This window comes from Acomys minous, assembly GCF_964271855.1.
Source record: "Acomys minous genome assembly, chromosome: 1".
Taxonomy (NCBI): domain Eukaryota; kingdom Metazoa; phylum Chordata; class Mammalia; order Rodentia; family Muridae; genus Acomys; species Acomys minous.
This window is the reverse complement of record NC_140483.1, coordinates 42,514,318-42,531,572: the sequence shown is the minus strand read 5'-3', so window position 1 is coordinate 42,531,572 and position 17,255 is coordinate 42,514,318. Positions and strand designations below refer to the sequence as shown.

Sequence of the window (17,255 nt, the reverse complement as noted above, 5' to 3'; positions counted from 1 at the left end):
TGCAATCCCTGTGTTCAAATCCTATAGCCCACAGTGTACATTTCAGAGTATTAGTGCCCAGGCCATTGAACCTGAATAAGAATCCTTAGGTGCATACATTTAGAATTTCTATACTCAAAAAAAAAAAAAATGTGCCAACATAATTCTCCTTCTCAACCAAGATTCTGTATAATGTGAGAAGACCCTCCCCCTTGTTCTAAGAATCATCTATGCTAGTGAACACATTTATTCTCAACTTTTATGTTAGCCAATATGAGAAGGAACTCAGTTATTGCTGCCTATGGACAGTGACATAATTTGATTTTTCTTCAAAGGGTAATCCTATACAAACATGGCGATTGAGAATGTGTGGCCCCTTCCAGTGCTATAAGACAATAGCTTTATCTATGGAGGAGAGCTTTGTTAAAAGCCTAGGCAAGAGAACACACAAATATCATCTTGGTTCTCCTTCCTTACTCATGCCAAGTCTCCCAGGTTTATGTTTAATGAGTCACAGGAATCATCCAAAAATAACTTTAGAAGTAATTACTGTAAAGGTAGCTCCAGTTAAAAGAGAACCTTTGCCCAACCTGAAATTGTATTTTGTGATCACAGAAAACTGTCTGGGAGGTCCAGGGCTACTCCACATACCCTGGTGCTATCTCACTTCTGCCAAATTCTGGTCATGCCTCTGTAGAGCATGAAGCATTACAGAACACTGAAGTGTAATTTGTTTTTCCAAGTCTCTCTGAATTCCTTCCTCTGAACGTTCTTCTTCCTTGCCTATCTTTCCCAAAGACAAATCACCAACATAAATCACCCTCAACCCTTCTTGTGTCTTGGGAAATGCCTTCTCTTCACAGTCCACTTCCCCCTGTGTGTATGCTCTACCCTGAAATCTCTCTGCCTAAATCTTTTCTGTCTGTGACCCATGACCTTTTACTTTCTTCTCTTTATCTTCTTCTCTTCTCTTCTCTGTGCTGTTCCCTGCACCACAGACATCTACCTAAATACCCAAGTCTCTTACTTGAAAAATAAAACAAGGGAGCTCCATAGTCTCTTCAAACACTGACTACTCATGTCCCTATCTTTCTGACATATTTTTTCAGGTTTCACATTGCCACATTTGAACTTCTCCTTTGATTCATATAGCTTTGTGATTAAAATAACTTTAGTTAATTAAATTAAATGATTCCTAATGAAAACCACAAACATTTTCCAAACTCAGGCTAAGCTGTTTCTCAGAGCTTCCACCATTCTTGCTCTCTGGGACTCATCTTTCACCTGACTCTCCCCTCCCAGGCTTCCTTGCTTCCTCTGTTAGGGTGTTTTCTTCCTCTTTTCTTTGTCTGTCACAGGTTGGTGTTCTCAGGATTCTGTGAATTTAACTATTGGCTTGTGGAATCACTCACTACAGCTTGTTATACGGATATTAGCATGACTAGAGGGAAGTCATGGGCTAGTATTAAGGAGAAAAGCTGTGTAAGTAGATAATGGTGAGAGAAAAGATAGAGCAACCAGAGGATGAAGTAAAACCTAAAAGGTCAGTGTGCCTGATATGTCATAGCCCTTATCCCCTAACTCCACCAGAAGAAAACAAGGAGAGTATGTACCAACTCATGTAAACATGGAGTGGCCTGTGCGCGAATACGTATCACAAAGATTTTATTCCATGAAAATGGAATAAAAATGATAAGGCTAATATTTAATGAAAAGGGTGTAGAGATGACATCATGTCCATAGGACAGTGTGTACACATTTACAAGTCTCTTACATTTCACAGGACTTGTTCCCAAGTTCCTGACAAGATCATGTAAGAAAGAAGACACTTGTCCATATCTATGACAAAGGCAATGACTACAGGTCTAATCCATGTCAAAAAATACAGAGTTCTACCCCGTCATTTATTGGCTGCATTTCAGAAAATAGACTTCCTGCTGTAGTCAGTAAAGGACACCAAGGATCTAATAAATATCAAGTGAAGAAAACAAAACCATGCAGAGGCAAATAACAAAAGTATTAAGTAAGACATTGAATAAAAGGGTCCAAGTGTTTTTGCCATATTACTCACTAAACAGGCAGGTGCATGCTCTTTCCTTCAAGGGAAGAAATAATGATGGGCTACACCCTTCCTTCAGAGGACATAAATCAGGGTACAATGAAGGTGGCAGATGTGGCCCTGGGTTACTGGTTATTTAAGCACAGAATCTGGTTCAAAATATTTAGGAAAAAAGTAAGCAACTCTATATTATCTACATCAGAAACTATATAGTATGTAAAAAGCAGCTGAATGGTTAAGCGGCTTAGAACATGGCATTAACCATATATATATGAAAATATTATAATTTAGTTCTAAAACTGTTAGAATATGGGCCTTACAACTGGTGCATCTAGTGACGAACAAGTCACCTGGCCTGTGAGTCGAATTCTTAGACTAAAATAACTTACTTAACTTATATCCTCTTCATGTGAGGGAATGACAAAGACACTTTAAAAATGCTAAATATGTAAACTACAGTGGTATGACACATGGACTTCACAATGGCTGAGTAACCAAATCGGCCTTCTAAGTTAGAGGCAGACATATTATAATAAAGTAGTGGTTTCATTTGAAACATCTGATGACCATCTATTTTATCTTCACTTTGAGGGGATTGGCATTTGCGGGGGAGGTGACAAGACAGGGTTTCTCTGTGTAATAGCCCTGGCTGTCCTGGGAACTCATTCTGTAGACAAGGATGTTCTCAAACTGAGAGATTTGACTGCCTCTGCTTCCCGAGCTCTGGGATTAAAGGTGTGGGCCACCACAGAGCAACTATCTATTTGCTTTGCAATGTGCTGGTATGGGTTAGGCACACCAAAAAGTATGTAGCATCCTTGTTTTCTACAAATGTTATCTAAGTTTTATTCACAAAATGGTAAATCCAGAGGACATAAATGTTCACCTGTGGATGGTACAGCTATCCATCTGGTTCAGGGGAGCTTAAACAGACTTATAGGACTACTTTCAAATTTAGCTAGACAGGAACCAATGAAGCCTGTGCTGCCCAGAGCCATTTTCCTCTCTTCTGTAGTCTATAATATCTTGCATTTATTTTCCTATTTGCCCTAAAGAGGAAAATGAATACTCCGTGAATCATAAAGACTTAGACATGTTTCTGGATAACTCCAAATCAGCAAATTATAGGAAGATTAAATTAATTATGGGTGGAGTATGCTATTTAACTACTGTCATATTTATCTAAAATTATCTACAAGTAGGCTGTCCTTTTATTTTATGCCCTAACTACATTAGTCAAAACTGGCTTTAAAGAGTAAATCAATGGCTAAAGTCTTAACTAGATATAAATGTTTATTGTGAGACATTCTTACACTGACTGTAACATCAGACTAAAACATTTTAGTAATTTGAAATTAAGGATACATTTTGTAAATCACTCTTTGCTAATGCTTGAGTTAGATAAATTGTAAGCCTTTAGAAAAATAAAATCGATTAAAAATGCATACTAACCATGTGGAGCCAGAAAGGCCAGCAATGTACGTAGCACAGTCCAAAATCCCTGATTCATACAGCGCCTTCATCACACCAGAGAATCCCACCATGGCCCGGAAACCCCCACCTGAACCCAAAATGGCCACCACAGGAACCTGAAACAACACAAAGATTGGACGAACACCAGTAACCACAAATTAATTTCTCTTCTGTTTCAATTCTAAAGTAAAACATATTTCACTTTAATGTATTCCTCACACGTTGGCACTATATAATTTTCTTTTATATGTTTATTCATTTTATTTTGTGTATTTAATTTCTTAAAAGAAATGTTTTGTTTTAAAAAAACAACAATCAAAGTCAATTGGAAAACAGATATTATTTTAACAGTAATTATAATAACAACCATCATGGCCACGCTCTGTGCTTGTTCAGCTGGTTGCAGCCTGTAGCTTGCTTCCTGGGCCATTGTTTCGTTTGGTCTCTCAGATATTCTGTAAGATCTAGAAAGAACAGTGTTCCTGCGGTCAGTCTCCCAGCTGGTATTCTCCAGTTGAGCAAACAGCTTGCTTTCAAGGAATGTTTGCAGGAAGCATCTTTAACAGGTGGGGGCAGGACTAGTGCTAGGAGTAATAGTGAAGCATGTGGTCAGAAGCCATCCTTGTTACCATCTGAAAAGGATGAGGCACCAACAACACAGGCTCCAAAGACAGATAGCTAAGATTAGGTCAAACAGGAATGAAACTAAGATCTAACTAGCATCAAAAGCCATGCTCCCCCTCTTCAGCACTGTTAAAGAAAAGGGCGATATTTGATAGAATGCAGGATTGGACTAGAGATACTATTCTAGGATACATAGGCAAACTGTATCTCATACTCATGTATAACATCAACTAATACCAGCATAATAGTGTGCAATGCACGAGGAATACATTTGGATGCTAAAATCGTCTTCCGAGCAGTGATTCTGAAATAACATTCAGAGAAATACTGTGTCCATCTGTTAGTCCTGGATGCTAGTGGAAGAGAATCTGGTAAGAAGTGCTCTGAAGAAGTTTTTAGGTTATATATGGACCTAACATCATTAATATTTGTGTGTAAACATGTCAAGAAATATTTCACATACTTTCTTGTAGGATTACAGGAAATTAACTTCCATTTACCAAAAAGCCCATGTTTTGATTGTTTCTTTCTTGATGTATGAGTTCATAAATACGATTAACTTTCTTCCTTAGAGAAGAAAACTCTACGGAGCCTAAGGGCTGTTACATTCCCATAGACTCCAAGGAGTAACCACCACAACAAACATTTCCCCCATGGTCCCGCATTAGGGCTCAGTAAGGAAACAGAAATGATACAATATGGACCAGGAAGGTCCAGGCCCAGGAAATCTCCAAAGGAGGTACTGCACAATTCCTTCCTGACTAGCCAGCCTTTTCTTGTTTGGGCTTCTTGAGCGTCTGCTTTCCAGTTTTTGTTACATTCCAAGGCCATTGAAGTCCTCTTGATACCTTTGATAGGAACATTTAGTCTAATCCATGAGTTCTAGAACCTACACTGAGGAAGCTTTCACCTGTTCAGTTCCCCTTTCCAGAGCCCACCAGAGGGCATCCTACTCTGCCTGCCCTCTTGTTCAATCTCTAAGAATCGACAGAGTAACAACCAATAGTCTAAAGTGTCATTTTAGAATAAAGGTGAAAAGGAGAGGGAGATAGTCTAGGTTAAACATATGAACATTCTTGCTATCAGTTCCAGAGTCTTTCCACGAGCTGCTTCAGAAGCTGTTTTGTTCTGCCTTACTTCCCTCTGCTTTGTGCTCTATCTCTGACTAACATAGATACAGAATACGTTAAAGGCCACTTCACATCTCTGGTTTATCTAAGGTGATTTGTTTAAAATGTGGCACAGTCCTTAAGTCTTGAGTGAACAGCGGTACACACCGTGTTGCTTATGCTTCAGCGGTAGAGTGGACATGATGTCTCTTACACAGTGAAGGAAATGAATGCCAGTGGCTGTGGAGTGTCTAGTGAAATGTGCGGGGCACATAGTAGTTACGTAATAAGGTGGTCCATCATAAACACTGATGAGGCTTATTGCTGGTGGCATAGCACCCTGTGACAATAACTGGTAAGGAAAAACATCTTGGTTGAAACTCCCTTATGAGGGCTGGATGTTCTCTCATTTTTCCACACCTCTAACTCTACGCTGTAGTTCCCAAACAACGATTGGGATCAAAAAGACCATACCGGAACATTTCTTCTCACAGAAAAATCCATAATCTGAATTTTCATCTGCTCAAAACCAGGTTTGAAATAATGGTCTCTGAACAATCCTAACTCACCAAACATTCCTCAACAAAAATCTTAAATGTCTTACTCATAGACCCATCTTGGCCGTTTACCAAAGGAGGGGTTATTCAAATTAGAATAATTGTTCCAATAACAAGCTTACTTAACAGATTTAAGTTCCACAGAAACAGTGACTGAAGAAAATGTGATAGTTTAAAGAATTGGCTTCAAGTAAATGCATAGGACATGCAAAATAACAGCTAATTTCAAAGACTGCCAACATGTGGAAGTCCAAATCCACTCAATCTGTACAAGAAAGTGCATGTTTCAGAAAGACTGTCCTAAATTGTTAACAATAATAGTTGTTGTGGTGGTGGTTTTAAAGTTGAGTGTTTAGGAGCATAAATTCTCAGACTATTAGAAATCTTAATTATTTGACTAGTCTACTCTCCAGGCAGTAAAGTGAGGTGTTACATTTAACAGTTACTATCATAGAATACAATGCAATCAACAATAGCCTCCCACAGTGAACCACTTTATGGAATGACTATACGTGTTCTGAACATTTTGCTGGATACATGCCAGCCACTGGTTTCCATTTCCTTGACTCTATCACTCCAGTATCTCCATTTTACAGCAGAATCACAAGCAACACAGTGGGTGCCCAAATTCACTCAAGATCTAAGCTAGTTAAAGTCCGGCACAGAACCCTGTCTCCTTTTGAAAAGCAAGAGCAGGATGGGACATTCTTGACTTTGAGGTTTCCTTAAGACAGTTCTGGAGAAGAAGAATCCTACAGGACAACAATGAAGTACTAATGAGAAAGTGAAGATCTTTACAGAGAGCCGGAGTCCGGAGAGCAAGAGGCACAAAGACTAGCATAGTAATAGGAAAAGTCCTTTTACAGGATGAGAGGTACTGACCATCTAGTCTGTGCTGTGGACTATCTAGTTGTTCATTTCTGACAGGAGGGAAAGGAGCAGACAAAAGCCAAACCAAAATTCCAGAAGTCATCTTCAAACACATGAGCTTCTCATTTATGAGCGCTACTTCAGAGAAAAAGCATTACTTCATTATCTGTTGTGAAACAAACCAAACCAAAACAACAACAACAAAACATAGTATGCCACTACTTTAACAAATATGTGAAGCCAACTTTGATTTTTCACGGGAAGACATATTACTTTTTTTTTTCCACCAAGAAATGCCAATCAGGGGTAGTAGCAGCAACCACTTTTCTGAAAACCCAATGGGCCCACACTAATATGGCCCATAGATGCGGCTACATTAAGAGTCTAATCCTCTCATCTAAACCTTCATCTACTCATTAACAGCCAAATTATTGGTGTTCCTGTTTTGGGAGCCTGACACTCCTTCCTGTCTCCCTCTCCTTCAATGTCCCTTTCTTCTTCCTTCTCTGTTCCATCTCTCCATAAATGTAATGCTGCCAACTCTTGCCTAATTCCACTCCCCAACTCACATGAAATATTTACTGAGTATCATATTTCAGGAGCTATGCTAGGTACTGGAAATAAACAGGTGGGCATCACAGACGCTATGCCACCCTCTTTAAACTTATATTCTAATGGAGAAAGAAGATATCAAATTAATATTTGTATAAGTACTCTTAGATACAATCACAATAGATTCTGAAAGATGTACTCTTAAGTGCAAAAGAAGGGCTTAATGCAATCAAATTCATATTCTGAAAAGATGACTCTGAATTCTGGGTAAACAGAAAATGGCAAATAGGAGATACAGAGAACAGTGATGTTGCTTTTAGTATTAGGAATGTCAATTTGGAGACAATAAGAGGCTCATTAGAGGTGAAATTGAAGACGAGGACAAGGAGATTAGATAAGAAAATCAACAACCCATGATGAAGTAGATGTTGCAAAGGAAGGGGCAGTGTTTCAAATCTAGGAGGACATCGGGAGTTGTGGGAATGGAAAAGGGTGGAGTAAGACAATGTCAGCATCTGTTATGGCACTGATGCAATAGAACAGTGAAGGCAGATGCCTGAAGCGTGAAAGAACACAAAGTGGGCTGGAGTGAGCACGTGTACATTTTTGTGTAAAATAACCATACTCAGGTGGAAGCTGACAACATAGATTGGGAGGGGCCTAGAAAGAACTGAATAATTAACATAGCGTGATTCCTAAGGAGACCTTGTGATCCTTGTCTGATGTGGATCTACATTTGAAAAAAAAAAGAAACTCCCCCCATTAAAGTAGGAGAGAAACTACAAAGGAAAGGCACAGGCTGTGCACGATGATCTTAAGGCCAGCAATCAGAGGAGAAAGAGTTATGGAGCTCTTCATCTCTTGACTTTAATTTGCCTTTGATTAGGAGCCAAGTTATTAGCTGTGAATGGACTAAGGAAGAAGTTGAAGTGAAAAATGAAATAGTTGAAAGTAACTGAACAGCAGGGAGACAGGGAAGCCTGGGATTGTGAGGACAGAGACGCCTGTGAGTGGAGAGAGTCTCCTTTTCATTCCAGCATGCTCAATCCACATGGCAAGGCCAACGTCCTCCCACCTTCCCCCCCCCCTCCCCAACTCCAGCATCCCTCCCATCTGTTCCCTTAACACATCACTAGTTTAATTTGCTTATATATCTGTCAAGCCAGGCTTTGAACTCACCAAGTAAGCCACCTTGGGCCCCACCCATCTCAAATGTTATCTTCTCCAGAAGCTAGCACAGTCGTCTCAACAGTAACTCATGACAGAAATCAGAACAACTTGAAATGTCATTTATAGGCTCTAATGGTCTAACAATACCAAACAAAGACGGAAACAAAAAGAAGCTGTAGACTTACTGGTGGTAGGTTTGTTGTCTACATTAAAAGTAAAGAGAGAAAGAGAGGAAAAAAGACAAAACAAAACATGAGTCATGTGCTGAAAAGGCAGTATCTCCAAATATTAGTAGCCAAGCACAAGAAACTGCCATAGATTCTTCAAGAGATCTGTCAGGGTGACAAGGAAGGTTCACAGTGAAAGAGAAGTATATCTCTGCACTTTTAAAAATAGGAATTTAAATGGAGGCTTCTCTTTTCTCCTTCATTTCCTTCTGGCGGAAAAGCCTCATAAGCAGCATTGTACTTTTACAATTAGTTGGCTCCACACCAATTAAAGATGCTCCTTCATCAGAAACTGGCTTCCCACCTCATGAATCTATGAAAGTGTAGGTGGAAACCTGCCATCCCTTGTGGCATGTGGGTGTTCATCTGATGCCCTTACGGAATCGTTATGTCTTGTTCCCAATTGTACTTTGTCTTTAATTCTAATTTATATTGAAACCCTGGGGTGGTGGTGGTGGTAGTGTGTGTCCGCGCGCACATGTGCACACACGAAATTGCATAGTTGTAAATTTAATAAATAAAATTTTGTTTTGACCACTTTGTCAATTTTGGATGGTCTTTTTAAAGCTCTCTTCTCTGAAATATGAAGGATCTGAGTCATAGTTTTTAATCTCCTCTTTTTATATACAACTCAATTCAGTTAAGGGCCGTAAGACAGTGAGCTAGGAAAACCATGCTTCTGTGGACATCTCTTGAGGATGCTTTTCTAAATAGGATTAGTACCTGTGTGCCTTATTTTAAAACGCACACAGACACACACACACGAACACACGCACACACACAACTGTTGAGGACTGGAGAGATGGCTCAGCACATAAAAGCACTGGCTGCTTTTCATAAGACTTGGTTTCAATTCCCAGAATCCAACTGACACCTTACAACCCTCTGGAATCCCAGTCCCAGGGGACCTGAAGGCCTCTTCTCATCTCGTTGAGATCTACCTGCATGCAGTGGACAGACACACATGCAGACAGGACACCCACACAACCACATCCATTTTCTTGTTTCCCTAGAAAACTCTAAGACTGGGAGGTTAAACACACAAATGAGTGGGAAGCATTAGGGGACTGGTCTGTGTTTTCTGCTCAGCTTTTCCTCTAGAACTAATGCTGTGGTAAAAGCCAAACTAGAAATAACTACTATGGCTGATAACTAGTACCAAATATGATCAGCATTCAGTTGGACCTTCCTTGGTGTTTTCCTTTTTGGACCACTCGGCCCTACCCCCAAAAGATGAACAAATAACGTCCATATGGAGGGTCATATTTGGAGAAGATACCAAAGGATTATCATTAGGCTACAATTAAATGGAAGGTTTCCAGACTCACGTCCCGTGTGGAATACAGCCCCTCGCTCTTTTCTGGACCCAAGAGTTTCTTCATGTTCTCCTTTATGTTCTCTTTCCTCTGTTGCCTGAAAACTTTCTCCTGATCACACAGCGCCATGCTGAAGCGTAGGTCTGGGCATGAGCTGTGATGGAAAACAAAGCATCGGTGAGCCAGGGTTTCCGGGAGCCTTGCTTTATAATATCCAGCCTCCCAAGTCCCCCAAAGGTACATCAGTGCATGCTGTCTGCTTCTCTCAAACCGTTTCCCAGGAAGCAACTTAAACAAGAAGACAAAATGATGGTCATCTTAAAGTGGTGTGCGCCCTACAGCAAGCAATGATGTAAAACTAAAATGGAGATAGAGGGGGAAAAAAAAGATTAGCAATATGTATTCAGATGTGAACAAATTAAAAAATGTTTTCTGGGGGAAAAAAGTGGTATTTAGGTAAAATAAGGGTCCCTGATAGTAGTGGTTTGGGTAAAATGACCCTCATAGGTCTTGGGCATTTGAATATTTGGTGTCTATTTGGAAAAGATTAGGAGGAGTGGCCATGCTGTGAAAAGTATGTCACGGGGCGGGGGGGGGGGGCAGGTTCTGTGTTCTCTTTGTGTGCCACTCCCAGTGTGCATTCTAACTGTAGATGAGGGTATGAACTTTCAGCTGCTGCTCACGTCTCCTGCCACCTGCTACCTCTGCTCCCCGAGCATGAACTCTAACCCTTTAGAACCGTAAACCCAAAACAAACTCTTTCTTTTATAAGTTGCCTTGGTCATAGTGTTTTCTTACAGTAATAGAAAAGTAGCCAATACATGTTGTATATTAGGACAGGAAAGACATAAGGAGGTGATTCAATACAGAAGGACATTGGTGTGTCTATGGTTCGGTACATTTCAAGCTTACGTGGTGGTCAGGAGCCCTGCCCCTTCACCCCCAACACTCTAACATCATAATTCCCACTAACGTCACAAATAGCGTGACTCCCAGGGAACATTTTTGCAGAAATATTGTCCTGATACATTCCCTTGTCTAATGGAGGACTCCCTCAAAAAGAAAAGAGCTTCAGACATCATAACTCCAGATACCCACAAATGTAGGGGCATCTATAAGACAACAGAGTCCCTTTATTTATACTTCTCCTAAATAGTGGCAAGAGGAAGTTCTTAGAAACCTACACATGCTAAGAATCACACCAAACATAATGCATTGTGACAGCTGTGGAAGAAATTATTACATGTCGTTAGTGGCCAATCAACAATAGGAAACAAGCTTTTGAAACTGTGATTATTTCAATGGGAATAAGTATGCTACTAGGAGGAGGGCCCTTGAATCCAAGCTCTTATTGTAAAAACTCTGCTTTTTTTGGATTTTATAAGTGAGTAGATAGCTGATAAGTGAGTATTATGATACTGTTTGCATTCAAAGCTTTAAGAATTATTTCAATTAAATTTTTTATCTTAGCCATTCTGACGGGTGTAAAATGGAATCCCAGAATTGTTTTGATTTGCATTTTCTTGATGACTAAGAATATTGAGCATTTATTTAAGTGCTTCTTGGCCATTCAATATTCCTCTGTTGAGAATTCTTTGTTTAGCTCTGTACTTGATTTTTAATTGGATTATTTGGTTTACTGGTGTTTAAATCTTGAGTTCTTTATATATTTTGGGTACTAGGCCTCTGTCAGATATAGGACTGGTGAAGATCTTTTCCCAGTTTGTAGGCTGTCATTTTGTTCTGCTGACAGTGTCCTCTGCTGTATGGAAGCACTTCAGTTTCATGAGGTCTCATTTATTAATTGTTGATCTTAGAACCTGGGCTGTTCTAAGTTAGTGTTCTGTTCAGGTAGTTGTCTCCTGTGACAATGAGTTCTAAGCTCTTTCCCACTTTTTCTTCTAGTAGATTTAGTGTATCTGGTTTTACTCATAAGCAGATATTAGCCAAATAACACAGGATAACCATACTATAATCCACAGATCTAAAGATGCTAAATACCAAGGAGGACCCTAGGGGGGATGCTTAACTCTGGGCAAACAGAGTATACACTGGAAACAGTTGAAGAGCGGGAACAGGATGGGAGCATACCATAGAGGTCCTCTGAAAGACTCCACCCAGCAGGGCATGGAAGCAGATGCTGAGACTCACAGACAAACTTTGGAAAGAGTGCAGGGAGTCTTATAGAAGAATTGGGGAATAGAAGGACCCAGAGAGGAAGGAGCTCCACAAGGAGACCAATAGAGAGAACAAATCTGGGCCCAGGGGTGCCTGCAAAGACTAATGCATCAATCAAGGACCAGGCATGGAGAGGACCTAGACCCCCTGCTCAGATGTAGCCCATAGGCAGCTCAGTCTTCATGCGAGTCTCTTATATGGGAAGCAGGGGCTGTCTGTGACATGGACTCTCTTGCTTGCTTATTGATCACTTCCCCCTGGTGGAGCAGCCTTACAGAGGAAGAGGATGCAGGCAGCCCTGATGAGACTTGATAGGCTATTGTCAGATGGTAGGGGAGGAGGGCTCCACCTTTCTGAGGACCAGGGGAGGGGAGTTGGGGGAAGAAGGAGAGAGGGTGGGACAGGGAGGGAAAGAGGAAGAGAGATACAATGGGGATGTAAATTGAATACATATTAAAAAATAACTACTTCACACATCAAGTATTCTTTTTATTAGTATCACTCCCAATATTCCTCATCTGATAAACTAAATGAACTTACCAAACTTCAAGAGACATTTCCAGAATCATTTCAGTGACCTATAAAAGGAAGATAATTAACTAGATGAGTTGATATAACAAAGGTGACTAATATAGTGCAGTCAAAATAAAATTTGAGTAACTGATTAAACAAAAAAAAAAAAGACGGAAAAGTAACAGTTTCATGCAGACCTTTCTTTATAGATAGATTTATCAGCTTTTGTTAGTTGTTGTATAACCTTACATGACACATTATGTTAGCAAGTATTAGAATGAATGGCCTCTGCCTGGTTAGTGGCATGGCTGTTATGGTGGTAACCAACTGCTCTCTGATTAAGATTGAGGCCTGATCCACAGAAGGGAATTCATGTCGTTAGTGGCCAATCAACAATGGGAAAAAAGCTTTTAAAACTGTGATTATTTCCATGGGAATAAATATGCTACTAGGAAGAGGGCCCTTGCATCCAAGCTCTTATTATAAAAAACTCTGCTTTTTTGGATTTTACAAGTGAGTAGATAGCTGAAAGAGACTATTATGATACTGTTATGCATTGAAAGCTGCGAACCTTGTCAAAAGTCCATGGCTGGGGAGGTCACAGGCCCTGGGATGAAATCTACTACTGTTATCTTACTAAATGGACACTCTACCAAGCTGCCTTCTCAATGTTCGATTGTACCCACAGATTAGTGCTCCTCTCTAGCCTTGGTTAGAGAAGCTTCTGTTTTCAGTGGGCAACAGTTAAAGAAGAGACACACAACTGACAGAAGTCCTGAAAATAAGTGACTATGTTGCGTGCTCAGTTCAAAATGGAGCAGTTCTATTACCCACTCCAAGTCTCAGAAAAGATCAAAAAAAGGAGATTGGAAAGAATGGGATGGTCAGAGGATAGACAGGAATGCTATGAAACACCGTTTTCTGGACATAACATGGCCATTCCTTAGGAACACACAGAAGCTACGGTCACCTGTACAAGACCTGCACAAGATCGGACCCTCAAAACTCTATCACAAATAGAAGAGGGACAGGGACTCATGAGGACCCACGCCTCCCTGAGAAGTTACTAGCAGTTAATGGTTGCTGGAGGGTGGGAAATGATTTTCTTTAATAACCACTGATAATTTACCCATGCTCTAGTGAATAAACCGTAACCCATGCTAATGCAAGCAACCCTCATTAAACTCACTGCATCACAAAAACAAATGAAAATAGAAAAAAAAGATGTTCAGTAGGAGAAAGAATAAGGTGAAATTTTAAAAATGCATTATATATATATATATAATGAAAATTTCGTTAAAAGTTTCAAAATATTTCTGTTTTGTTGTTTTTTTTTTTTTCCTGCACAGAAATAAAATACTCCGTTCCATGAGTATTATTCACAAACCATGAGAAATGGCTGGAGAAATGGCCCCAGGGTCACAAGAGCAGGAAAGCTATCCCTGCCCTTCACTGGCTATAGCACTCAGCAGAGTGGGACATGCACCTGGCCGGGGCACCACAGTCCTGCTGATCCTGATGGTAAAGGCATGGGTGAGCCAACTCCAAGGGTATGAGGGCAGGAAAGCAAACCCAGTCCCTTGTCCCCTGCAGCATTGGGAAAGTGGGCCCTGCTTCTCAACTGGATAGCACAATGGAGCTGGAGCTGGTGGTATGGGTGTAAGTGGGCATGAGGGCAGAAGAGCAGATCCTGCCCTCTGCTGGCAGAAGCGCTGGGTGGGCTAGACTAGACACTGGTGGAAACCTTGCCCTGAAGGTGTGGATTTGGGAGAGACAGCAGGCTGACCAGCTCAGCCACCAAATGCCCAGATCCAGGGCTTTCAGTTGGCAGACCCTAAATCTACATAATCTGTGAACTATTGGAGCACATCAAAAAGCTGGTCCTGTTGATCCAAAACTGAAGGGTCTCCATGACACAGGTCAATAACAGGAGAACTGGGAAGAGTCTTGGTGAGGATCCAATATTGCTGGCATGGCAGAAACAGAAGCCTTGAACCAGACCAATGACTCATTGCAATGAACATTTGCAAGTGAAGATATGTGGACAGAGAGGTATACTGTAGGACACTGTGACACACTGCTTCCTGGACACGCTGTTTTCTATGCTTTGTTTTGATCTGTTTTTGTTTTGTTTTCTGTTTGCTTTTATTTTCCTTGGGGGGGTGGTTGCAGGGACAGTGGGCAGATACAAGGGGACAGGAAGATGAGTGAGACTGGGTACATGACGTGAAACTAAAAAAGAATCAATAAAAAGGATAAAATAAAATAAAGTAAGTTACACTCCTGTTGTGCTTACTGTTTGGGAGTTGCCTAAGGCTGCAGATTCAACATCTACCATGGCCAAGAAACTAAGGAAAGCCTTGGTGGAAGTTCGCATATGCATGTGTGTAACAAGCAGAGTTGGAATTGGGACACTCATACCAACTGGGTACCTGGTAGGCTCTAAGAAACATCTACCAATGCAATGCTGGGAATACAGGCTTTTCTTATTGAATACCAATTGAGAGCTAACCAAACAGTATCCTGTTAATTAGACAAGTCTTGCTTAACTTAAAAGGAGTGGCTAATATCCACAGAGCAAAAATGTATGAAAAGGTGTGTTTCCAGAGAGTGCATCTCTGCTGATTTGAAAGACACCTGACATTAGTGCTAATGATACCAGTACCAAATAATGTTCTGTAAGACTTCCACAAGAACCAATGGGAAAATGTCCTGAAAGTTGTATAATTTTAAAATCGTGCTACTACTTTTATTGTACCAGTTACCATAAGAACGCAGGTTGGAATGACTCCTCAATCTCTACTATAGAACAAAACTACAATATGCTTTTTGAATTGTGACAGGTATGAGTTTAAGACCATCAAATAATGCTAGTCATTACATTTGTTAATTTTGGGGTTCAAGGTGTAGTAGGATATCCAGAGCTTTTCAAAGGTTTAAAATAAGTTCATTGATGATTCTCAGCATGAGCTTTATAAATAAAAGTTATAAAAGCTATATAAAAATATGTCTCATAATGCATTGAACTTAAATAGATTCCTACTACGAGTTTACTACATAGGTTTTGAAACTGATGAAATATCTGCTGAATGGTCATGGGATACTGCTCTGTAGAAGAAAGAAAGAAAGAAAGAAAGAAAGAAAGAAAGAAAGAAAGAAAGAATGAATCATGGGATGGTCTGACCCAAAGAACACTTTTTCTACCTAACAGATCTTAATTCATGAAAGAAGGTGTAGCTATTACCTTTACAGCTGATTTTTTTAAATACCCTAAAAATTCTAGGACAAAGGGAATTATACAATGCCCAGTTAAATTGTGGTTCATTGTAAGTCAAAAGCAACAGCTTATAAAATAATTACCATCTATCAATGGGAGCGTTGCTTAGACCACATCCCAGGACAACTGTGCCTAATTTTATATTTTGAAATTTCAACTTGAATCTTTCCCATAGGGGACTTTGAAGAACTTTATCAGGGTTTTTCGGTAAAGTAAATCAGGCATAGGCAGCACAAATCCTGTTTAATAGTTGTCGGTGCTATTGTTTTCTTCTTGTTTGTTTGTTTCCTTTTTCTTTTTTTTTTTTAGACAAGGTCTCACCATACAACCTAGGCTGGCTTAGAAGTGATAATTCCTCTGCCTCAGCCCCAGTGCCCTAGACTTACAGCCATGTCCCACCATAGCTGGCTGTATACTCTGTTTTTCAAAAACAAACAAACAAACAAAAAAACCCATGAACTTTGGCACTAAAATGAGAGCAGACTTAATGCATTTCTCTCTAAAAGGCCAAATCTCCATGTATAAATGGATAGAAAATAAACTATAATGCTCAATTGTAATGTATACCTCATGAGAGCAAATAGTTAATGAAACACTGAATTTCTAACTGGCAGGTACTGAACCAACTTGCTTATTAAAATATTCACTGTTTGAAGGTATCTAGTGCCTCCCTGTCTCATTGAGTTAATAAACAAATCTAAAATTGGCTATGCCATGTTTACGGCTGTATTTGTGTTCCCAGGAGAATACCCTTTCTACCCATATTCCTCACTATTTCTCATTTAAGAGAGTCTGATCCTACATAGAAAAGACTCTTGAGGTAAAGGCAGCGTAAGAGCAGGCACAGGATGTTTCTGTCATCTGGAACATTTCAGGATGTGCTGCCATGCTCTCGTCATGGATCAGCCCCTCACTTCCTTGTGTTGCCCAAGCATATCACAGAGCATCAGAAGGAAGTCTTACCTGCCCCCCCCACCCTCCCACCCAATGCACTATGTTCAGACTTGCTGGGAAAGCTGATATTCATGATCTCTTCATCTTTTACCTGGAACATGTCATTCAGCTAAAATAGCTACAAAAATATGTACTTCCTGTGAGGCATTAGACAATGACTGAAGCGTCTTCCCACACACGGCAAACAGCTCTTCTCTTCATTGTGGGCTTCCATGTTCTAGACCAGAACATTAGAAAGAAGGGAGACCAAAGCCCCAAGGCACCCTCACCCTCCCTCTACAGCCCTTAACTCTTAACAAGGGGCCAGAACAAATTGGGACTCCGAGGCCTCTCAGAATCACAGAAGTGAAAAAGCAGGCAGCACCAATTATGCATTCCTGTGGAAACTAAAAACCTC

At 40.3% G+C, this 17,255-nt stretch overlaps 1 protein-coding gene across 2 annotated transcripts in view; it reads right to left on the bottom strand.

Annotated features, from left to right (window-relative positions):
* The window catches only part of PLA2G4A (phospholipase A2 group IVA), a 140,325-nt gene that overhangs the window by 47,471 nt on the left and 75,599 nt on the right, over nucleotides 1-17,255 (bottom strand). For both annotated transcript variants that reach the window (XM_084797446.1, XM_084797447.1), the window contains 3 exons: nucleotides 12,655-12,692; nucleotides 9,949-10,090; nucleotides 3,491-3,627 (listed from right to left, as the gene is read on the bottom strand). In XM_084797446.1, the coding sequence (XP_084653572.1) occupies nucleotides 3,491-3,627; nucleotides 9,949-10,090; nucleotides 12,655-12,692 (317 nt within the window). The remainder of the gene's footprint in view (nucleotides 1-3,490; nucleotides 3,628-9,948; nucleotides 10,091-12,654; nucleotides 12,693-17,255) is intronic.